At 40.7% G+C, this 24,747-nt stretch overlaps 1 protein-coding gene across 1 annotated transcript in view; it reads right to left on the reverse strand.

Annotated features, from left to right (window-relative positions):
- Positions 1 to 24,747, reverse strand: part of Kntc1 (kinetochore associated 1) — a 92,064-nt gene that overhangs the window by 48,699 nt on the left and 18,618 nt on the right. Inside the window, exons 14-37 of the mRNA XM_050146636.1 lie at positions 21,933 to 21,976; positions 21,759 to 21,824; positions 21,583 to 21,658; positions 18,024 to 18,149; positions 17,846 to 17,935; positions 16,538 to 16,591; positions 15,574 to 15,635; positions 14,321 to 14,432; positions 13,082 to 13,225; positions 11,920 to 11,976; positions 11,727 to 11,828; positions 9,768 to 9,887; positions 9,527 to 9,670; positions 8,828 to 8,926; positions 7,736 to 7,839; positions 7,498 to 7,597; positions 6,474 to 6,608; positions 5,808 to 5,927; positions 4,456 to 4,528; positions 3,651 to 3,718; positions 2,781 to 3,061; positions 1,952 to 2,124; positions 1,315 to 1,412; positions 525 to 663 (exon numbers count right to left, since the gene is read on the reverse strand). Of these exons, the coding sequence (XP_050002593.1) occupies positions 525 to 663; positions 1,315 to 1,412; positions 1,952 to 2,124; positions 2,781 to 3,061; positions 3,651 to 3,718; positions 4,456 to 4,528; positions 5,808 to 5,927; positions 6,474 to 6,608; positions 7,498 to 7,597; positions 7,736 to 7,839; positions 8,828 to 8,926; positions 9,527 to 9,670; positions 9,768 to 9,887; positions 11,727 to 11,828; positions 11,920 to 11,976; positions 13,082 to 13,225; positions 14,321 to 14,432; positions 15,574 to 15,635; positions 16,538 to 16,591; positions 17,846 to 17,935; positions 18,024 to 18,149; positions 21,583 to 21,658; positions 21,759 to 21,824; positions 21,933 to 21,976 (2,587 nt within the window). The remainder of the gene's footprint in view (positions 1 to 524; positions 664 to 1,314; positions 1,413 to 1,951; positions 2,125 to 2,780; positions 3,062 to 3,650; positions 3,719 to 4,455; positions 4,529 to 5,807; positions 5,928 to 6,473; positions 6,609 to 7,497; positions 7,598 to 7,735; positions 7,840 to 8,827; positions 8,927 to 9,526; positions 9,671 to 9,767; positions 9,888 to 11,726; positions 11,829 to 11,919; positions 11,977 to 13,081; positions 13,226 to 14,320; positions 14,433 to 15,573; positions 15,636 to 16,537; positions 16,592 to 17,845; positions 17,936 to 18,023; positions 18,150 to 21,582; positions 21,659 to 21,758; positions 21,825 to 21,932; positions 21,977 to 24,747) is intronic.

Here is a 24,747-nt window from a genome sequence, read left to right on the forward strand (position 1 = left end):
CTCTCTTTGTTTTTTTTTTCGAGACAGGGTTTCTCTGTGGTTTTGGAGCCTGTCCTGGAACTAGCTCTTGTAGACCAGGCTGGCCTTGAACTCACAGAGATCCACCTGCCTCTGCCTCCTGAGTGCTGGGATTAAAGGCGTGCACCACCACCGCCTGGCCAACTTACCATTCCTGCCACTTGCTGCCATGCCAGACTCTTTATTCGATGGCAAAAATAACCGTATGCCAAAGTAAACCCCGGCTACCATAAGTTGCTTTTGGTCTTAATGTTTTATCACAGCAACAGAAAGTGACTTATCCACCATCCCAAAGGGTACCGACTACCCTGACTTTGAATACCATGGCTTAGTGTGAACCCATTTTTTTTCTTACATAAATGAAATCATATGCAGTATGCATTCTGTTGCGCTTGAATCCTTAACATATAAATTTATCTTATTGGATATGGTTCTGGTTCCAAGCATCTATAGCTCCAGTGTTCGTAACGCAAAAATAAATAGGAAATGATACAAGAGAGACTTACCTGCCGTGGGTACCACTGAGGAAATCAGCTCATAGATGAGTGGCAGCACCACCTGCGACTCAAGAACGATTCCATCTTCACTGAAGAAGTCACTGTAGGACCACTCTTCATATGGATCCTTGTGTGTCCCAAAAGTGGCCTAAACAGCAAACCACACAGAGCAGGCAGCAGTGGCTACACTGCAACACATACACCCTTCACCGACTGAGTAAGGGAGTCAGGTGTAATGTTTTTATTAATTTTAATTATTTGGAGGTCTGTATGTATTCATGTGAAAGCCAGAGTGCTGGATTAACTGGAGCTGGAATTGCAGACCACTGTGAGCTCCCTGTGGTGGGCTCTTCCAACTGAAAGCGTGGGGGATATGTGTGGGCTCTCTGTAAATGGCACACAGCTTTGGATGAGGGATTTTAGTATCCACAGATCCTGGTTGTCTGAGGGGAGGGACAGAACTGGAACCAATTTCTTCTGTGCATACTAAGGGAAAGTTATATTCTAGCATTCCTTTCTTTTTGGTGACCTTGCAAAAATATCACTTTGAATAAACCCTAAGAAAGGGTCAATATCCAGAGAGGCCCTATATTTCAAAAACCAGTTCAAATCAAAATAAACAACTATGCCTGGGAAAGAGAATTGGCTCCACAGCTTTTGAGGATGGGTTTCAAGAGGAGAGTAAAAAAAAAGTAAGCAGGATATTGGTAATTCTGTGAACTGTGCAAGTGATATGAAGTGTCACATGTCGGGCCAGCAGCAGCTAGGTTTATGGAAGTAAAACTCTGAGGTGACTTACTTTCGTCAGAATTCCACGGTCATCCATCTGGCATTGTCTGGAGAGCTCCACAGCGGTTAAAGTGTATTTACTTAGTTCTAAAGCATCCAGCAAAATATCTGAAAGTGAACAGGATCATCAATCCTATCTTATTCCTTTAGAATAATGAAAACAACTTTCTTATAATGACCATTTAAAATCCCCAGGAAGGCCAAAAGGTAGACAGCAAGCTCACCATGTAGCTTTGACTAATGTAAATACAGTTCAGGTCTGCACTTAAGCTTACCAAAAAAAAAAAAAAAAAAGGAAAAAGAAAAAAAGCTTGCCTGAAAGAGATCAGTGTGGGGAGGCTGGGAATGCCATGACCATACAGAAGCAAATGCCATAAGTAGTAAGAAATCATAGTATTAAAGGGTTTGGGGATTGACTGACTGGTTGCCAGATTGGTAGCTCAGGCTAGCCTTGGGCTGACAATCCTCCTGTCTCTCACACACCCAAGGGAACAACTTGGTTGTTAATGTTTTAAAACTATAGTATCCTAGTGTAAGAAAGAGAAGCTGTTTCTTGTGTGGTTTCTAGAATGCAGTTATCACAGACAGTGTGTGGAAGATATGGGTACAATAAACCAGAGAGTATAAAGATCTATACAGCTTGTCACCTGTACTGCAGAGGGTAGCAGCATGGCACGCGAGATCATGTATCTCAGAAGGAAGATTTAGTCCTACTGGCGCTGTCATTGGAACATCATTAGCCAACATATGACAAAGCTTCTGACACACCAGAAACAGCAATCTCCCCGTGTCAGCATTGCAGTAATACTTAAGTAAGTCTCTGGAGAGGGAGGAAGTGTGGGGAGTTAGGATTCAGATCAAAACCACACACATTTGTGCCGCTTGCATTCGTATCTAACCACTAACAGCAACACATAAAGTCTTCAAGGCTTTCTCATGGGGGCTGAGAGACAGCCCAGCACTTAAAGGGTACTTGTTGCTCTTGCAAAAGATCTGGGTTCCGTTCTTAGCACTCCCATGCATAGTGGCTCACAACCATCTGTAACTCCAGTCCCGGGTGATCTGACACTGCCTTCTGAGCTCTAAGGGCACTAAACATGCATGTGGTGCACATACATACACACATATATACATACATACATATCAAAACACTCATAAAACCATTAAAACAACAACAACACCAACAAAGAACTTTTTCGTGGTACAAAGTGTGATTCATTTTCAAAGGACTTTAGTTACCCTTAAGGATCAAGGCACAGGAGCCAACATTTAACAGTCATGTGACCAACTAAGCAGGGTCTATCTTCCTTCCATACCACTATTTTTAGACAAAGAGGCTCCAAAACAGGCTCTCAGGAAACCAATAATCACTTTTGTGAAAACAAAAGTAACCCTGGCCCTATGCTTATCAGTGACGGAAAGGACAGAACAAAAGTCATTTTCTGACAAACTGCAAGGCGGGGACTCCAGTGTCACCTGCATTTGCTTAGTGCTGCTCCCACCTTCCCATCCTTTAAGGCTCTCAAGGCCAGTTCTTCCTCCAGCTCTTGTGCAGACACCTGTAGGGCCAGTGCCTGTCTGTGCAGCTTTGACCTGATGCTCAGATCCTCCCCCCTGACTGGGGTAGGCCCAGGAGGTCCCCTGAGTTTAGGTTCAGCCTGTGCATCTTCATGTGCCTTAATATACTGTTCTCGAAGACTAGCAACCAGGGTGCTGTTGCTGTAATCTTCAAATGGAAGGAAGACCTCAAAGTTCTCCTGCATCAAAGTGAGACAAAGCCCCAAGTTTACTCAGTGTTAAAACCCAGCATTGAGTTTCACCCTCTCCTTGAGAAATTATTCACTTATAAATTAAGAATTTAAGATTTTTATGGCTCAACACTAAAAGTTAGGAAAATAAAAAAACATAATTATGGAGAATGGTTTCTCAATTTTAGCACTCTTGACATTTGGGTCCAGATAATTTTGTGCTGTAGGAAGCATTGTAAAAGAGGGGAGGCTTAACTATTAATTTTGGATAATTCTACTCTGGAGAGTTGTGCTGTCTTATGGGTACAGACTTTCAGCTCTGAGTGTGAAAAAAAAAAAACAGGTAATGGCTGTAAAGCATTGTGAATGTAATTAATGCCACGGAAATGAAGGCAGAAAATCAGAATGGATCATTTTGTTATATGTATTTTATATACTATTAAGAAACTAGGAAAATAATATACCAAAACTATCAACTAATTCTGTACAATACATGAATTACATCTCAATAAAGTTGCTGAGAAAGAATCAGTGTGTCACAGTCCCTGAAAGCTGAACACACTATCAGGTACACTGACTGGGTACGTAATATCTTTACCTGTAAGCTTGCAATCACTTTAAATTGTTTCAAGAACTCTTCAGATTCATCCTTCTTCTGTAGATTGTCTGTAATTAGATTTTTAAAAGTCACAGCAGATGTACAAATTCTCATATGCTATATTTGATTCTCCCAGAATGTCATGGTAACAGGAGGCCGGACTTAAAGTCATCTGAATGAGTTAATCTAGTTATGAATCAATAGATTATTTCAAGAGTGAAACCTGAAAAAAGAAACTTCTTTCAGGAGGTAGAATAGGGAAGTTTAAGAGTTATAATAAAATGGGAGGGGCTGGAAAGGTGAATTAGCAGTTAAGAGCATGCCCTGCTCTTCCAGAGGACCAGAGTTCAATTCCCAGCACACACAGCAGATAGCTCACAATCACCTGTAATGCCAACTCCAAGGGTCTAAGTTCTTGGTCAATATGAACACACACACATACCCACACAAAAGACACATATACACACAATTAAAAATAATAAAATAAAAAGAATGGCAAGTCTTCTGAAACAAATTTAGCCCCTCTCCTCCAAGAGTGTTACTTTCTCAACTGTTTTAAGTCCACGTTTAAATAGGTGAGATTTCTCTTTCTTATCGCCAACAGATACACAAGGTATCTTAACAACGAAAGCTTACCAAAACAGGTAAACAGAAAGTAAGTCAACTTTATATGCTGCTGTCTGACTAATTAAAAACAAAAAGATTAAATTTTTCATATGGAAAAATGGGTAAAATTAGACAACCACAGCCTTGGTAAGCTTTGGGACAAAAACCAAGCAGAGGAACAAAGGGGTAGGGAAACTACCTTTCTGGATATCACACAGGATTTTGAGAATATCCACCGATGTCTTCGTCACAGATATTCTCCAGGCCTTGTCCTAAAACGTGCAAAGTGAAGTCTACTTCTTTACTGATCACTTCAGTTGGACACATAAAACACACATAACAACCATGGCCTCACGGGCTGGGGAATAACGAGAGAGGATGTCCTAGCACACCTTCGGCATGAATTTCATCCTCAGTACTACCAAAGAACCAAAACAAAACAATATAAAAGTAGCAAACAAATAACCAACCAAGGAATCAGAAAAATAATAAAACAAGTGATTGAGGAATATATATAGCTCTGGTCAGGCGGCTGCAAGGCGAAGGAGACGCACCAATATGGACTTCAGAAATACCAGGAAAGATGTGCTGACCCAGAGTCTCCCGGCTACGCTGTAACTGGCAGACCTTTCTTGTTGAGTCACACTAAAGCCTTGCAAACTTTCTCCAGTAAAAACAGCATAAGGCTAATAAATAACTAGGTAATCAGGATGAGTAAATATTTAGGCTTTCAGCAATTACTTTAGAAGAATTAACAACACAGAGAAGAAAAAAAAATGACTGAAAGACAAAAAGGGATGTGGGATGGAGAGTCAGTCAGTAACAGAGGACATTGCAGACACTGCACTCACCAGAACCACACACATAGAATACCAGTGGCAGAACAAAACAGGTTTGAGTTGAGGCTCTGCTACTTTTTAATAAAGTCAATTAAAAGTTCATGTTCTACATTCAATCTACAATAGGATCTACTTACCAACTTTATGTGAAAAAGAAGGAGACAATTAATTTAAAGCTGGGAGGCATTTCTTAAGGCTTAAATCCAACTATTCTGGTAAATTTTTTTGTGGAGATGAGGGCAGGGGAAGGGTCTTACTATGTAGTCAAGGCTGGTTTGGAACTCACTGGAAACGAGCAGGCCGGTGACCTCTGCCTGACGGTGAAGCCATATGTCACACACCCTGTGACCCTTGGTCTCTTATCGCTAAAGAAATGACTGGCTCTACTGAGGGCATGCTCAGCTTCAATGACTTTTTATTTTCAGATTGATTGATTGATTGATTTTGTATGCAGTGTCCTGCCTGCATGTATGTCTCTACACCAGAAGAGGGCACCAGATCTCATTACAGTTGGTTGTGAGCCACCATGTGGTTCCTGGGAACTGAACTCTGGAAGACCAATCAGTGCTCTTAACCTCTGAGCCACCTCTCCAGCCACAATGAGTTCTTTTGAAACAAGGACTTATAATGGACTGGAATTCAAGGTTCTTGTCCTACCTCCCTTGCAGATTTCCAAGTGTGCACCAACAGCACATCTCAGTGAAACCCTCACCTCTTCAGAACTGTCTGGCTCTTCTTGCAATGCCAGTCGAGCCCAAATGATGACTCTTTCTGCAGTTTTTTCAGCTTCAACAGGAGGCAGCGACCTCAGTAGCAGGAGGCAGTCATCTGCCTGTGAACAGGGTTAATAAAAAAGGAAATAAACATCTGGTCCTCACAAGGAATAGTTTGTATATCACTCTTTCTTTTCTACTTGAAAGTGAGAAGAAATTTTTCATCTGCACTGTCCAGTGTGAGGACGTGGACTCAATTAGCAGAATGGGAAACAAGATGAAAAGATACTTTGAAAAAAAAAAAAGATTAAATATTTTTAAAAATCTGAGGGCTGGAGCTGAGCAGTAACCCTAACCCTTATCCTAACCCTAACCCTTAGTGGTGGTGCACACCTTTAATCCCAGCACTCAGGAGGCAGAGGCAGGTGAATCTCTGACTCTGAGGCTAGACTGGTCTACAGAGTGAGCTCTAGGACAGGCTCCAAAGCTACTGAGAAACCCTGCGTAGGAAAACCAAGAAAAATATTACACACACACACACACACACTATGTTTTCATGTTGATATAGCTTATTTATTTCATTTTGTGAAAGTAGTTTGGACAGTTTAGATTCTGTAAAGATTTAGTCAACAAAGCAGCCCCATGACAATCTAAAACTTCCAAACCTGTTCTCTGTCAATCAGATCAATAATTCTTAGACTGTAGATTTCATCATCAGACAGCCTGTATCCCTGGGCCACTTTCAGAGCATCTTCCAAAGAAGATGGGATATCTTGCTTGAGAATGTATCGGACCACCCTCTGAAAGAGATAACATGTATTTCTTAAGATGAAGACTCATAAAACTCAGAAACCATTTGCTTATGAAAGCAAAATGCCTTAAATATTATTAAAGTGTAGCAAAAAACCTAAACTGGACCTAAGGTTAAAACATGATTTATGGGGCCAGCAAGATAGGTCAGTGGGGAAAGGACTTGCTGCCAAGTCAGAGAGCCTGGTTCACTCTATAAAACCTACATGCTAGAAAGAGAACCAATTGCTCTGAGTTTTCATGGCACACATGTGACCCACTCCCATAAAATAAATCTAGCTCTGTTAACTTCTTAGATATGAAAATCTTTTTTTGTTTTGTTTTGTTTTTAGAGACAGGGTTTCAAATCTAGGACATTGTGCGTGCTAGGCAAGTGCTCTATTACTGAGATACATGCCCGGCCCTTTGAAGACTTTGCTTTTTAAGACTTTAAAAAAAGTAGGGCTAGGGGCTGGAGAGATGGCTCAGAGGTTAAGAGCACTGACTGCTCTTCCAGAGGTCCTGAGTTCAATTCCCAGGTCACAGCCATCTATAATGAGATCTGGTGCCCTCTTCTGGCATGCAAGCATACAGAGAAGGAATGTTGTATACATAATAAATAAAAAAAGTAGGGCGGTGGTGGCGCACGCCTTTAATCCCAGCACTCGGGAGGCAGAGGCAGGCGGATCTCTGTGAGTTTGAGGCCAGCCTGGTCTACAAGAGCTAGTTCCGGGACAGGCTCCAAAGCTACAGAGAAACCCTGTCTCGAAAAAAAAAAAAAGAAAGAAAGAAAGAAAGAAAGAAAGAAAGAAAGAAAGAAAGAAAGAGAAAATCTTCAGTCACTTCCCGTGCTGCTCTAGAATTACAAGAACAGAGAGGAACAAACCAACTAGCGCTTACCATTATTTCCTTGTTCAAGAGATTCACCTCTCGTACTCCATAGCCTCGCAAAAGTTTCTTCATCTCCATTAGTTTGTAACTTTCCTGCAATAATTTGACCCTAAACAAAATGTTTATTAACAAACTGGTATTAATATGACTATGAAAAACAGTCAAGGGTAAACCTAACTGCTTGCCAACTCAAAGCATGAAGCTGGTGCAGGGCACGGACACGTCCTTTAGTGTTCTGCAAACTTACTTGGGGTGGTTCATTTCCAGGTGCTGTTTCACCAGCTGCTCCACGGCTGCACTCCAGGGAACCACCGCCTTGTACATTATCTTCAGCACAGCGTCAAAGATGAGCTACAAAGAGAGCAGTCAACAGGAACAATGACCACTTCTCGGACGCACCTCTCATGTAAGGGATGGGCACTGCAGACATCAGGTATGGGTAGAGTGAGAGCATCCACATGCAAAACATATATTTCCTTCAATTGTTACACACAAGGAACAATTTCAGAGGCTGGAGAGACGGCTCAGAGGATAAGAGTACTTGTGTCCCCTGCAGAGGACCTGAGTTCAGTTTCCAGAGCCCAATCAGGTAGCTCACAACCACCTGTTAACTCCAGTTCCAGAAGATCCAACACCCTTGTCTTACTTCAACAGACAACAGGCACAGATACAGTACACAAAACAGACCATTAATACACAAAATAAAATAAATAAACCTAAAAACAAAACAAAACAAAACCTAGCAGTCCTGTTATTCAGAAACGTACCTCAGTTTTTGAGAATTTTATGCATACATACAATGTATTTTGGTCACGTCCAACCCATTTACCTCCTCCAACCCCCTCCCCCCCAACTCACAAGGATCTTAACTTCATGTCTTCTCTCTCTAAACCATAGTCAATCAGGGCTGCTCTTATATTTTAAATAATTGCTTACCTATCTTTTATTGCTCTCCCAAGCCCAGGCTTCATACATGACTTACCACCCTGGGCTGGGACTATGAGCACACGAGTCCCTGCCTTATAATGAGAACTAATGACAGTGGGAGATGGCTGGAAAGCTCGGCACCAAAGAGTTTCATTTCTGAAAAATCCCAGGTCCTGAAGAGAGAGGTATCCAATAGACCACAGAAATTCTTTTGGTTTTGGGTGCATTTTCATCTTATTCTCCATAATCAAGGGAAATAGTATGGTTTTATCTTTTTGTTTTTACATTCTACAAAAAAATTTCACTAACAAATACTTGTCACTTTTATGACCAAAAAATAGCTTAAGAGTCAATGTTCAAAAGGAACCTTGTTACTCCAAACAGGAAAACCCAACAGTCAGTGTTTGCTTACGTCTGTGTCAGTCAAGCATCCTATCACTGCCATGGCCTTCGCTTCCCATGCTGTGTCAAAGAGTGTCGCTGACTTTGAGCTACACCTCTTTAGTAAATCCTAGGAAAGACAAACATACATGTTTTCAAATATCAGAAACTCTCAGTTTGCATGTGGTGGCGCACACTTTTAATGAGACCGACCAAGCGTGGACTCCGGAGGCCTGATCCTTAGCACCTTCTCCTGTTCGAGCCCAGTATGTATTGAGTTTCTACTCCTAATACCTCACACTAGTCCTCTGGGGAAAGTCCTACTGTTTTCTTTTTCTTTTTGAGATGGGACCTCATTATGCTGCCTAGCTGGTTTCGAACTTGTGGCCTATAGTGACACTCCCATTTCAGTCTCTCTAATAAGCAGGAGGTTCTCTGATGGTTAATAGTAGAATTAGCTTACATTCTTGATCAATTCAGCTGCCTCATAGGTGCTAGTGGTAAAGCCAGGCATTCCTTACAGAGTCAAGCATTTACATGATCAAGTACCGCACAGAATTCAGAAACAGATAAAGGCACGTGTGACCTGAATTAGATGGCCAGGACCCATGTGGAGGAAGGAGAGAACTGAGTCTCCTATGTTGTTCTTGACCTTCACACATGCACCATGTCTTTGAGTACACAGACACACACTAAGAAATGAATACTTAAAAAGTTAAAAAAAAATCACCTCTATATAAAGCAAAAGAAGCTCTTCCTCTTGCAAACTGTGTTCCCGCATGTAAACTCTCACAGACTTCTCAAGGACAGAGGGGATCAGCTCTGGCGCTGAGACCCTGTCAAACATCCGGAACACTATGGTGGTCGTATTTTCCTGGAGACAAGACAGGGAAGACAGTGTAAATGATGCAGAGTCTAGCCACAAGTGGATACAAAAAAACAAGAGGGTGCTGCAGAGTGTGGAACTCTACCTTCTCAAACTCAGAGAGGGCCAGTTTGCAGTTGTATTTCTTATGCAGGGTGATCAGCTCCTGCAACTTGTTCACTAGTATCTGTAACTGTCGGACTTCCTCTGTGTTTTGATATTCTTTCTAAAACAAAAGCATTAACTTCATTAAGGATACAAAAGTATGATTGAGAAACACAGTCCAACCTATTTCAAAAAAAATAAGTACTGGCCACAAGTAGACAGAGGAGGAAACCAGAATCTAAAATTTACTTCTTTAGAAAAATTTGAAAATTGCCAACAGGAGGGCAATTGTTTCAAAACCCAAATATAAACTCTCTCCCTCTCTGTCTCTGAGAGAGGATCACATATGGTACAGGCTGGCCTTGAACAAGATACATAGCCAAGGATATCTTTGAATTTCTGAGCCTTCTGCTGGTATCTCCCACACCCTGAGATCACAGGTATGCACCAATGTACCCAGTTTATATGGTGCTTGGGACCCACCCAGGAATGTTTAACAAGCACTATGCCAATCAAGCTAGGAGTTAGCCATCATAATACATAAAAAAAGTCACTTTTGTCTGGGGCTAAAGTGGTGTGGGACAATGGTCTGTATTCTGTCAATTATATTTTAAATAAACACTGATTGGCCAATAGCCAGGCAGGAAGTATAGGAGGGACAACCAGACAGGAAGTAGAAGTGGGTCAAGGAGAACAGGAGAATTTGGGGAAGAAGGAAGTCCTAGTCTGCAATCCTGACCCAGCCATAGAAGAAGCAAGATGTGACTGCCTCACTGAATAAGGTACTGAGCCATGTGGCTAACGTAGGCTAGAATAATGGACTATAAGTTATAAGAATTAATAAGGGGGGCTGGAGAGATGGCTCAGAGGTCAAGAGCACTGCCTGATCTTCCAAAGATCCTGAATTCAATTCCCAGCACCCACATGTCAGCTCACAACCATCTATAATGAGATCTTGTGCCCTCTTCTGGCCTGCAGTCATACATGCAGGCAGAACACTGTAGACAAATAAATAAATAATTTTTTAAAAAGTTAATAAGAAACCTGAGCTAATGGGCCAATCAGTTTATAACTAATGTAGACCTCTGTATGATTTCTTTGGGACTTAACAATTATGGGAACCGGGCAGGACAGAAAACTCAATCAACACTAAAGTACAGAAAACTGGCCGGGCGGTGGTAGCGCATGCCTTTAATCCCAGCACTCGGGAGGCAGAGACAGGCGGATCTCTGTGAGTTCGAGACCAGCCTGGTCTGCAGAGCTAGTTCCAGGACAGGCTCCAAAACCACAGAGAAACCCTGTCTCGAAAAACCAAAAAAAAAAAAAGAATTATAAAAAAAAAAAAACTTTACAAGAGAGATTTTATTGTACACATTTCCTACTATAATTCATGCTTTATTGTTTGAGAAACCTCAAAAAAGAAATTAGAAATTTAGAAGCACCCAACCCAATAATAATGCAGCTCACCTCTAGAACTACATTTCTAATCGTGATTCTTCTCTGGCTGTGCTTTTTAGTGTTGTGATGCCCAGAGAAAACTCAGAGCCTCATCCAGGAGATAAAGGCCACATCTACAACCCACTACTACTTTTTCAGATTGACAGGAGGTCCCATTTTTTCTACATCAGAAGGCTTCCTGATTTAAAAAAAAGTAAAAGAAGCAGATACAACTGCTACAGACCCATTCTTATCCGCCATTTTTAGTCTTTTAAAGGATTCTAAGACGCTGCTTCTGAAAAAAAAAAAATCCCAATTCTATCACTAAGAATGTCTTTACATATTTCTATTCTGGCTGGCTCGGTGTCGACGGACTGCACTGAAACAGGCTGCAGTTGCAATAGAAACAACAGAAAGGAAGAAAGGATTTTCCCTTCAGTGAGCTGACACAATGACATGCTTTTCTACACACAGGCAAATCCTCTGCCATGATTTCACCATGAAATTTGTCTCGACAACATACCAAGGAAATCCAGAGCCAAGAAGATGCAAATCCAACTTTCTCTGTCTTTTCAGCTGTGAAGAACACCTCTGCTAGCTGAAGTCCATTTTCCGGCCAGTTTGCCTTTTAAAAATATAAAAGACCATTAAAAATCAAGTTTGGAGCTGCTGTAAGGGAGCAAATATCATTTTCATGTTTAATACACAAATATTACCTTATCAATCAACTCTAAGTTCCTGGATGCTTGTTCCAACCATTTTGCAAGAATGTTCTGAAACAGATATATCACTTAAAAATGAAACTGTCAATAAATCATCACACCCACAAAATTTTCTATAATCAGTTTTTAAGAATATTTTAAAAATATATGCCTGGGGGGCTGGAGAGATGGCTCAGTGGTAAAGAGCATTGCCTGCTCTTCCAAGGGTCCTGAGTTCAATTCCCAGCAACCACATGGTGGCTCACAACCATCTGTAATGAGGTCTGGTGCCCTCTTCTGGCCTGCAGGCATACACACAGACAGAATATTGTATACATAATAAATAAATAAAATAAANCTGTAATGAGGTCTGGTGCCCTCTTCTGGCCTGCAGGCATACACACAGACAGAATATTGTATACATAATAAATAAATAAAATAAATAAATATTTAAAAAAAATATATGCCTGTTGGTGGTGGTACACGCCTTTACTCGGGAGGCAGAGGCAGGCGGATCTCTGTGAGTTTGAGGACAACCTGGTTTACAAGAGGTAGTTCCAGGACAAGCTCCAAAGCCAAAGAGAAACCCTGTCTCGAAAAACCAAAACCAAAACCAAACAAAAAAAAAAAAAAAAAAAAAAAAGAATTTTTCAAAAATGTATGTGAGTGCATGTGTGTGGCTGAGGTAGAGGGCATCAGAGCTCTGGAGCTGGACTTGCAGGTGATTGTGAGGCATAAAATGTTAGTACTGACAACTAAACCCAGGTCTTCTGAAAGAGTAGAATGTGCTCTTGAGTCTTAAGCACTGAGCCATCTCTCCAAACCTATAGTCATCTCTTATAAGTTATTTATCAGTTACACAGCTGGACACTGAACCCAAGACCTCAAGCATGCTAGCATGTTAATCAGTATTCTACCAGCACCACCACCACCATTTTTGCTTCTTTTTGAGTCAGGGCCACACTTTGTAGCCCATGCTGGCCTGGAACCTGCTATGTAGTTGCTATGTAGACTAGACTCAAATTCCTAGCAGTCCTTCTACTGCAGCTTCTAAAGGGTAGAGGTCAGAAGTGCACACCACTACATCCAGCTCTATCAACTTTTCACAGGGGTTCCTCAGTAATCTAATATGAAGTATTAAGCTAAATCTTTAAGGGTGGAAATAGAAGAAACTCACTTGTCCTTCAGGCACAATCCTTCTCACAAATGGGATCACATCATCTTTAAACCACGAACAAAGTTCTTCCAAGGAGACTTGTGTAGAAATAGAGTTCAGCAAGTTCTCCAGCATTTTCACGTCAAACTTGCTTTCAAAGTCAGCCTAAATCACAAAATCAGAAATTAAGACTTGCTGACAGATTTAAACAAATACCCCCCAAAGGGCAAAGACCTGCTTGATCCTTGAGGACAAATAAAAACAAGGACATAGATGCATGAAAATGCCTTGACAAAACCCATCACTTTGCATGCTAACTGAAGCAAATTATTTTCTTAAAAAATTGTAAAGCCATTTCAAAGAACATACTACTGATTTTTTTGTTCATTTGTTTGAGATAGGGTTCATCTGTGTAGGCCTGCCTGTCCTGTAACTCACTCTGTACACCAGGCTGGTCTCGAACTCGGAGAGCCTTCTGCCTCTGCCTTCTGAGTGTTGGGGTTAAAGGTATGTGCCACTGCTGTCTGGTGATATTACTGATTTAATAATGAATGATAAAGGTACTTTATACAAACAATTCAAATGGGGGGTTCACAACTCATTAAATATTATATTAGTAAGTAGTAGATAATAAAAACACAAGGAAACCAAAGAGATTGTATCCTAAGAAAAATACAACTGGAGATAATAATACAAATACTAATAAGAATTTCCATTAGTGGCAAAACACACTACCTTTTCAGTCTAAATATTATATGTTAATATCAGTCAACAAAAGGGGATTTGGATAAATAGCCTATCTATCTGTGGATGAGATGGGGTCTATACATAGTTTCAGGTTCAGTCTGGCCTGAAACTCCTAGACTAAGTAATCCTCCTCCTTCAGCCTACAGATATGTGCTACTGCACATCGTCCTCAAATAAACACCTTTAATGAGCATTCCTTGACCACAATCCAAATAGTAGAAACGTCTTTACCATATCGGCAGAAGCATGATATTAATAAAGCACTTAATAAAAATACTGCTTACTGAGGAACAACTCAGAGCTGATCAGACTCTGAAGATAGATAAAATATGGCTTGCCATCATACCATAGCATGTCTCTGATCTGGAGAGATCTCCCGGGACAGGCCAGAGACTATCAATCTACAACACTCTACTACCCAGTCACACTTGACAGCCTGCTAGTCTCCAGTACTCAACCATCCATTGCAGAAGCTACAAAGCAATCAAGAAATTAAAATGCAGAATACATTACCCGATATCTAAGCCAAAGATACTGAGCACAAACAAGGTTTCCTTCCCTTAGCTGCATAAAAATATCTCTGAGAACATCTTCATTATTCAGAAATTCAATCCAAGAGCTACCACTGAGAAATCAGAGGGAAGAGGCAAGTCAGGAGTGTAGAACGGTCTTTCCATAATAGGTAGCATTATACATCTTAACCACTTGTTTTGAACATTTATTACTTAGTTGGGGTAAGTGTACTAGGCACACATGTAGAGGTCAGAGGACAATATGCAGGAATTGATTCTCTCCCTCATCCTGTGGGCCTTAGGGATTGAATTCAAGCAGACACACTTGGCAAGTGCCTTGATCATCTTGCTGGCTCTAACTACTTCCCATTTTTAAATTATTTTATTTCATGTGTATGAATGTTTTGCCTGCATATATGTATCCACTAATGTGTGTGGTGCACTTGGAGGTCAGAGAAGGGAGTCTGATTCCCTGGAATTGGAGCTTTGAATTATTAAGAGCCACTATGTGGGTGCTGGGAACCAAACCCAGGTTCTCTACAGGAATAAGTGTAATTCATCAATGAGCAATCTCACCACCTTATTTTTTAATTAAAAAAAAATTAGTAAAAAATCAAAACAGATCTAAAAATTCCACAGCACAAAGTAAGTTTCCTCCCCAAATCTAGAGAACTCCTGTCACCCTCACGAACGACAGTGACTCTCCACGTAGGAACCCAGATCAGATAATCACAACATAAACAACCTGGAGAGATAGCTCAGTGGTTAAGAGCAATGGCTAGTCTTCCAGAGGACCCAAGTTTAATTCCCAGCACCCACATAGTGGTTCCTAACTGTCTATAACTCCAGTTCCAGGGGATCTGACACCATCACACAGACATACATGCAGACAAAACAAAACAGTTTTATAAATAAAACTTAAAAAAAAAGGCAAAAGAATTGAGCCACCCTCAGCTACAGAGAAAGTTTTAGGCCAGCTTATAGGAGACCCTGTAAAAGAAAGAATTTCTTATGGAAAACAAACAAAAAATCCCAATGAAACAAATTTTGAATAACAAGTCATTAAATTAAGAGTCATGCTAGGCAGTGGTGGCGCAAGCCTTTAATCCCAGCACTCAGGAGGCTGAGGCAGGTGGATCTCCATGAGTTTGAGGCCAGCCTGGTCTACAATTTCAAGACAGGCTCCATAGCTACAGAGAAACTGTCTTGAAAAACCAAAAATAAACAACCAAAATAAAAATAGAATGCACACACCTGAATTTCTCTGGTCCAAATGCTCCATAAAATGTTGTTAATTTTGAATGAGCCTTTAGCACCTAAAGAAAAGAATAATTTGATAATTTTAATAATGTATGTGGGCTGGTAAGATGGCTTGTCAAAAGGCACTTGCTATGTAAGCCTGGTAACCTGAGTTCAATCCCTGGAACCCCCTTAAATATAGGAGAAATGAATCGACAAAGTTGTCCATATGCATGCTACTGCACGTGTATTCATGCAAACACACACACACACATACGCATGGACACGCTCACATATGCACACATAGTGATGATATTGAAATTAAAAGTTTTAAATGCTATAAATAAGGCTGCTACAGAAGCCCACTATACACTGTCATTTTAACTCACGCTATGGCTCAATTCCCACCCACACAACTTTATTATTTTACATATCACCCACAAAATAAGGAGGACATTTCGAGTCACAGTTCATTATAAAGGCAAACGCATATACAGTGTGGGTGGGGTTTCTCACTTAATCATTTACATTTAAGGCATCACTTAGCTGGATTATATTAAATACTTATTTTGAGAATTTAATAGTTTTTAACGTTTATTATACTGTCTGTGTGTGTTGAGGGGGAAGTGGGTGTATGTACCACAGCAAGCAGGGAAGAGAGGACAATCTGTAGGAGTTGGTTCTGTCCTTCTAGTTTGTGGGTCTCAAGCACTTTGACCCACTGAGCAATGTTGTCTGCCTTATTTTGGGAGATCAAATGCATGCATGCTCGAATGCATGCCCATATTGAGCATTTGCAGCTACTAGGGGCTAGACAGAAATGCTTTACAGGGATTATTTGCTTTGACTCCAAACCCACCACCTTACTTGGAGCCCCAATTTGTTCCTAAGGAAGTTGAGGTACTGAACAGTCACTCAATCTGCCTTGAAAAGAAAAACATCTTCACCCACGAATTAACCACCAGAGCAATGCCATTACCTCCATGAGGCCGTCAGAATAGGTAGGCAGGGTTTTGTCTTCTTTCTTTAGGAGCTAAGCATGGATGGAGACAAAGAGGACACGTTAAGACAGAACTGTACTGGGGATGGACCTCGTCAAACTACATGGTATATAGGTGAAAAAAAAAAAAGGAAAAGAAACACAGGGAAACAGGCAACTCTTCATAAAGAAGGTAACTTTCTGTGACTTGACAGACAATATTATCTTTGAAAGTAAGTTGTATTTAAGACCAAAATGAAAGTAGTCTATTCTATGCAATGGTATTAAACAATAAAAAATTATTTATGGGACTCAGCAGTTAAAAGCATGTACTATTCTTTCTGAGTACTCCAACTTGGTTCAGTACCCAGAGGATCTTTTCTTGCCTCAGATGGAATCTACATTGACATGCACAGAAACACACATAATTAAAAATAATAAAAAGAGCTGGGGGTGTTGATTCACACTTTGAATCCTAGTACTGGGATATAAAGTCAAACAAGTCTCTGAGCTCAAGGTCAGCCTGGTCCACACAGCCAAGGCTAGAAAAGTGAGATCCTGTCTCAAACATAAATAAAATGAAAATAGGGGCTGGAGAGATGGCTCAGAGGTTAAGAGCACTGCCTGCTCTTCCAAAGGTCTTGAGTTCAATTCCCAGCAACGACATGGTGGCTCACAACCATCTGTGATGAGATCTGGTGCCCTACTCTGGCCTGCAAGCATATATACAGGCAGAATACTATATATATAAATAAACAAATAAATAAATTAAAATAAAATGAAAATAAACCTTAAAGAGATGTTGCTAAAAATAATGCATATGAAAATTGCCCAACTTGGGCAGTGGTGGTGCACAAACACCTTTAATCCCTGCACTTGGGAGGCAGATGTCTGAGTTTAAGGCCAGCCAGGTCTACAGAGTGAATCTAGGCCAGCCAGGTATACATACAAAAACTTGTCATGAAAAACCTAGATAGATAAATAGATAATAAATATCCAGAATTCACACTAAGTAGAAAAAGTAAGTAAATGAATAGTTATCGGGGTGGTGGGGAGGGTCCAGAAAGAAACCACACAGGTCTCTAGAGCTCTAGAACATCTGTGTTGATAGATGTACACAGTTCAGCGAGTACACTAGGAACCTTGAAGCTGACATAGGTAAACTGTGTCTCATGTGGAAACTTAAGGTAAGAAAAAAGAGACATTTAAAGAAGAAAATCAAAACCTGAAAGACAAGAAAATATATTTGAGCTGAGAGAATTATCACACACAATTAAAGCAAAATTTTCCAAAAGGAAAACCACCTACCCTGGCTTTGGCATAACTGAGCATTTCCTGGGTGGTCTCATAGGTGATCCACTGGGCCTTGAGGCAGAAATTCACCACGAAGTCATCATCCTGTTTCAAACATGCCAGACAAAGGCAACTGAATAATGCTACGCAACACATCGACCTGAAAACTCTACCTGATGATGGGAAAACACACCTGGATTTTGCAGAGATTTTCTTTAGCTTCTTCTACAAGCTGCTGCCATATGGTCTGCTCACTGGTGTCCGAAGAAATCAAAGCCAGTTTCTCCAAAATATCATTTGATTTGACCTTATAAACAAGCTATAACACAAACATGCCACATCTAGTCAGGATCTGAGCATGATGATGTTGTCTTGGGAAGCTAAGGAAAACAAACTAGCATGAAGGAGACTCCCCACTTGGCTCAGGAATGAGGTTTAAACAAGGCAGTCTTGATGGTCACAGCAGCACGTGCCTTAGTCCCAGTACCTGGGAGGCAGAGCAAGAGAGCAGGGAGATGTCTGTAAATTCATTACTACTTTGTCTATAGAGGGAGGTCCTTGACAGCCAGGCTGCATAGTAAAACCTAGTCTAAAAAAAAAAAAAAAAAAGACAAAGAAGAGAAGGAAAAAGTTAATTCTTATCTATCTGGAAGGCAAACCAGATTACTAGGAATTACAAAAAGCATTTTTTGATGTGTCTGTGGCCATGTCAGAGGAGCAGCAGGTGGCACTTGAGCTTCAGGAGTTTGGCCCACCAGACACAAGGCAATGATAGGAACATCTCAAATAGGCAAAGCCTTGAGGGCTTCAGCTCCAAAATGTCTCTTGCTATTACCGAGCCTTTTCATGTTTGGCACTGTCATTTTTCTGTGGTATCTGGCATGTTATGAATAGGTGTTGGGGAATCCCCACGACCTTTAATGGAATGTGATTATCTCAAGGAAACAACCTGTTCTACTGGGCATTTTTACCTGTGAATTATTATGAAGATAATTTCCTCTTAAGCTATACTATTTAACTGAAGTGATGATTTTATACAACAGTGTTAGTTTAAATAGATTCCGATGACTAAGGATTTTTAACAAATGTAGGAAAGGATTATGATAGAGGTTAGTTTAGTGGGAAAATTAATATAGATAAAGGTAAGATGTAGTGTTGCCCCTACCCATGATAAAGCAAGGCTGCAGAGAAGAAAAAAATAGAACCAAAGAACTATTACATAGCTAGGACTTAATGAGTTTCTGGAGGAGCTGTATAGACTGAGTTAGGTTAATGATTAAGGAGAAAAAAGATTCAAGTCCCAGGAGATAGCATAAGTTCTTTTTGATATTGGGGAATGTGTTCATGGGTTTTGGTGTATAAGCATAGTAGCTTAAAAAAAAGCTTTAAACAATTGCCTCCATGTAACTAGAAAACAAAGAATTGAATGGTTAGTTAATATAATTGGACTGAGCCGGGTGGTGGTGGTGCACACCTTTAATCCCAGCACTTGGGAGGCAGAGGCAGGTGGATCTCTGTGAATTTGAGGCCAGCCTGGTCTACAAGAGCTAGTTCCAGGACAGGCTCCAAAGCCACAGTGAAACCCTGTCTCAAAAAATCAAAAAAAAAAAAATTATTGGACTAAACTCTATGAAAATTGAAACTAGTAACCTGTTTTTCTAGCAATTATATAAACCCATGTAAAGCCGGGCAGTGGTGGCACACACTTTTAATACCAGCACTTGGGAGGCAGAGGCAGGTGGATCTCTGTGAGTTCCAGACCAGCCTGGTCTACAAAAGCTAGTTCTGAGAATGGCCCCCAAAGCTACAGAGAAACCTTGTCTCAAAAACAACAACAAAAAACAAAAATGACAACAAAAAGCCATGTATGGCTGAAAGGCTCCTAATCTATGAGAAGTCTAAAACATAAATGTTTAACTGTGTGTGGGTTCTTGGGGATAACTTGTTTTCTACCTGTAATACAAAAAATGGTTTATCATGTACGGGAAATGGGAAACATGATTTTTTTCTAAAAAAAATTTATTTATTTATTATATATACAATATTCTGTCTGTGTGTATGCCTGCAGCCCAGAAGAAGGCACCAGATCTCATTACAGATGGTTGTGAGCCACCATGTGGTTGCTGGGAATTGAACTCAGGACCTTTGGAAGAGCAGGCAATGCTCTTAACCTCTGAGCCATCTCTCCAGCCCCCGAAACATGATTTTTTTTAACTTGTATTCATTATAATTATCACTTAAAAAATGAAGGTAACCATATTGTAATTCTTCTATTGCTTGAAAGATTTTGCTGGGTACAAAGCTGTAAGGAACAAAATGAAGAAATGAGAAGGAAGACATCAGGAAGTTGTGAGACGGAGACATCATCAGGAAATAGAAGGGAAACACTAGGGTAGACGAACAGAACAGGAAAATAGAGTAGAACAAGCAACAGAAATAATAGTAAAATGGTCCTCAGAGAGTCCTCATGTGTCTGTCTGTCTGCCCAGTGGTGTACCTGCTCTGCGTCCCCTCATCACTTTTCTGGCCTGCAGAAGGCCTGCCCTTCATCAGCACCCGAGGTCAGAACCTGACATGTTGGAGGTGTGTGTGTGTTTCCCTTTTTCACTGGCCCCAGAGAATTAAGGTTTTTTGTTGTTGTTTTGTTTTGTTTTGTTTTTCAAGACAGGGGTTCTCTGTAGCTCTGTAGCCTGTCCTAGAACTAACTGTTGTAGACCAGGCTGGATCGAACTCACAGAAATCTGCCTGCCTCTGCCTCCCAAGTGCTGGGATTAAACGACCCAGCAAGAATTAAATTTTGCCCCGCTTACCAGTCCCAGAGAATTAAGTTTTGTCCCACTCACCAGGCCCAGAGAATTAAGTTTTGCTCTCCCAGATAGAAAAGTCAATCGAATGATTAGTCCACCAACTGTATGGCTCCCTCAGTTCCTGAGCAGCTAGAGGCTAGTCCTTCCAGCATTATTGAATCCTTCATAGAAACATGACAAGACGTGTTCACAGAACTTTATTCAAGCTAAGACACGAACTCAATCTAATTTAAATGCCCATTGGCAGATAGGTAAATCAGTAAAATATGGTCTACACCCAAGTAAGAAGCCTTAGAAAAGAAGCCAATCCTGTCACTGACAGCATGAACCAAACTATAGGACGTCATGCTGAGTGACACAACCCGGGCACAGGAGGATGACGCACAGCTCAAATAAGCAGAGCTCACAGGAACAAAGCTAAGATGCTGCTTATGAGAGGGGCAGATGAGTGGAGTTTCCCAAAGGGGCTGGTCTTCCAGTAAACACAGGACGGGGAAGTTTCAGAGATCTAGTAAGTCATGTGATTGACACACACGGAAAATGTGTCTTTCAAATTGCTACAAGAATACTTTATCACAGTTTTTCTTTTGATATTGTCTCCCTTCAGTGCTATCTCTTTGTCTCACTACGTAGACCAGGCTGACCTAGAGCTCAGAGACCCGCCTGACTGTCTGTCTCTCCCAGTGCTGATATTAGAGGCTGTGTCATGGCGCCCACCACCCCAGCCCACTCAGATCCCCTATAACTGGAGTTACAGTCAGTTGTTAGTCACTGTATGGATACTGGGAATTGAATCCTGGTCCTCTGCAAGAACCAGTACTCTTAACCACTGAGCCATCTCTCCAACCTTGTTTTAAATAATTCAAATAAGACCCTTCTGCATCTCCTGAGCCTCTAGTACCAAGAAATGTCTGCCCAAGAACAACTGAACAAATGAATGCTTACCTCAACATCCAGTCCAAACTGGATGGCAAAGCTCTCAGCTTCAGCAAATTGGTGCTTGTGAAGTAATCGGCTCAGTCTGAAGAGTTGGAAGAAATTTCACCAGATGCCTATCCATTAGGGAGTTTAATTTTCTCATTAAAGGACGAATAAGGCTTTAAAAAAAAATGAGAAGTTACCTGTTTTCTGGTAATACCTCTGTAAGGTACCTAAGTACTAAATCAGAGACGGAGTCTTCAGACAGGCTGAAAGAAACACATTGCATTGTGAGTGCCACTGCCACCCAGCATTCACAAGTAAATTCTAATTCTGCTGCTATGTAATGATTATCTGATAAACAGAGCATGACCTACTTAAAGTCGTTCTTGTAAATTCCTTCCAGAAGATATATAGTATCCTACAATTAAAAAAAAGTAAAATACCAAAATGATTAAAATTACAATGTAAAGACAACCAGGAACTTTATTAGAATAAACAAATGGTTCAGGCAAGAATTATACATCCGTGGATTCTTAATATCACTGGGGAAAAACCAGGGAAAAAGATTTCCTCCTGGTCTGGAAGCCATGCCACATACAAGGACTAATGGTAACAGGAAGGGCTGCTCACAGGAGGAGACCTGGAGGGGCTGTCTTCAGCAAGGGACAAGGCCTAACATGTAGGATAAGGACCTCGACTTGCTGCATTGAGACATGTGATCTGTGTAGCATTTTGCCAAAAGATCTTATAAAAATCAAATCAAAATGAAGCAAACAGACAAATCTAGAGGCAAATGTTACAACAGGCTGGGACTTAAAAACTGTCAGTATCGCACAAGACAGAAAGGGCTAGGGAATCACTCTAGGGAATCACTTCCTGCAAGTGATAACCAAATTCAAGACCTGAGCTTGAATTAGATCCTAGATAAGGAGAAAAGGAGTTCCAGACAGCCTCCAGGGGCTGGCAAGATGGCTCAGTGGACCTGTGTTAGATTCCCAGAATCCACACTAAGCAGAGAATGGACTTCCACAAGTTGTCCTCTCACCTCCAAAGGGGCACTGCCCCCACACAAAATGAATAAGTAGTGAAAGCTCTAGAGTAATTGGTAAAATACTAGTTTCAAAAGTTTGTCTCCTCATAATTTTGTATTAATGTTACATTTCCTAGCACAACAACCTCAATGTATTAGAATGTTTGGGTCAGGGTCATATCTAACCCAGAATGGCTTGGAATTCACTGTGTAACTCAGAATGACCTTGAATGTTTGAACCTCCTGTTTCAAAGTGTCCAGATATGCAATGCCCAGTTTGTGAATGTCGACAGGCCTGTACAACCACACTCTGCAGAACTGTCTTATTCTTATCTTTTCCATGTATTTATTTAGAATGTGCCTGTAATGCATGCTACAGTGCAAGATATATATAGTATCTTAACCATAAGTGGAGGTCAGAGGACACAGGTGTCGATTCTTTCCTTCATCATGTGGGCACCAGACTCAGGTTATCAGATGTGGCGACAAGCAACTTCACCACTAAACTATCATACAAGCCTTAAAAATAGCCTTATTCTTTTTTCTCTACATTTTAAAAAAATCTACATTTTATCTTATTTTATATGTGTTTGAATGTGTGTATGTGCACCATATAGATGCATGGGCCTGAACATCAAAAGATGGTGTTGTATAATCTGGACTTGGAGTTACAGGTGATAATGAGCTAAAATGTGAGTGCTGGAAACCAAATTCAGGTCCTCTACAAGAGCAGCATGCATGCTCAATCACTGGGACATCTCATCTTTCCAGGCCCCAAGAATAATGTTATTTATTTGGGTGCTGGGAATCAAACATGGGTCCTCTGAAAGAGAACCTAGTGCTCTTAATCTCTGAGCTATCTCTCCAATCCTATAGCTTTATTCTTAAAAGATATTAAAGAACTTAGAAGAGAAAGGTCAAAAAGTATACAAGTTCCAAAATGTATGAGAAAATATAGCATATTTGTGTATATGTCTATATAAAAAGAGATGCAATAAATATACTAAAATGTCTTTTGAAAAGTATCACAATAAATGAGTTTGGCTCACACAACTTTAATCCCAGCACCCAGGAGGCAAAGGCAGGTGAATCTTTGTGAGTTCCAAGCTAGTCTGGTCTACATATAAAATTTTAGGACAGCTAGGGCTATACAGAGAGACATTATATCAAAAAATAAAAACAGGGCTGGAGAGATGGCTCAGAGGTTAAGAGCACTGGCTGCTCTTCCAGAGGTCCTGAGTTCAATCCCCAGCAACCATGTGATAGCTCACAACCACCTGTAATGAGGTCTGGTGCCCTCTTCTGGCCTGCAGACATACATGCATATAGACTATTGAATACATAATAAATAAATATTAATATATATATAAATACTATACACATTGCATGATTGTTACATATTCATAATTTTTAAGGTAAAAGGAAATCATAAGTTCACTATCCTGATTTGATTTTTTTTTTAAATCAAGACAGGGTTTCTCTGTATAGCTTTGGTGCCTGTCCTGTAACTAACTCTTATAGACCAGGCTGGCCTCGAACTCACAGAGAATCACCTGCCTCTGCCTCCCAAGCACTGGAATTAAAGGTGTGTGCCACCACCACCCAGCCCTGATTTCATCTTTATAGACTTTGTAAGTGTACCGACTTGGCACACTCCACTCCACAAACTTTCAGAATTAAAATAACAAGTAAACCCACTACTGCTGTGAAAACTCATCAATGGTTCTGGCAAGATAAGAAGAACATGAAAAGTTGAAGAAGGACTAGAGACAGCTCAGAGATGGAGAGTGTACTGCTCTTGCAGAGGACTTACACCCAGGGCTCACAACTGCCTGTAACTCTGTGCCTGGCGATCTGACACTACTCATGCACATACTCACCCACAGACACACAATTAAAAAGAGTACAAATACTTTTTTTTTTTTTTGGTTTTGTTTTGTTGTTGTTTTTCAAGACAGGGCTTCTCTGTAGTTTTGGAACCTGTCCTAGAATTAGCCCACATAGACCAGACTGGTTTCGAACTCACAGAGATCTGCCTGTCTCTGCCTCCCAAGTGCTGGGAAAGCAGAATAGCAGGTGAATGGGAGTTTGATCTTAATTTTTGTGAAGATTGAGTTGGGACTCAGAGTAGCTGTCATTATGAACGTAAGTAAAAACCA

The sequence above is a fragment of the Alexandromys fortis genome, unplaced genomic scaffold (genome assembly GCF_014885135.2).
Source record: "Alexandromys fortis isolate MF-2015 unplaced genomic scaffold, M_Fortis_MF-2015_v1.1 scaffold_56, whole genome shotgun sequence".
NCBI lineage: Eukaryota > Metazoa > Chordata > Mammalia > Rodentia > Cricetidae > Alexandromys > Alexandromys fortis.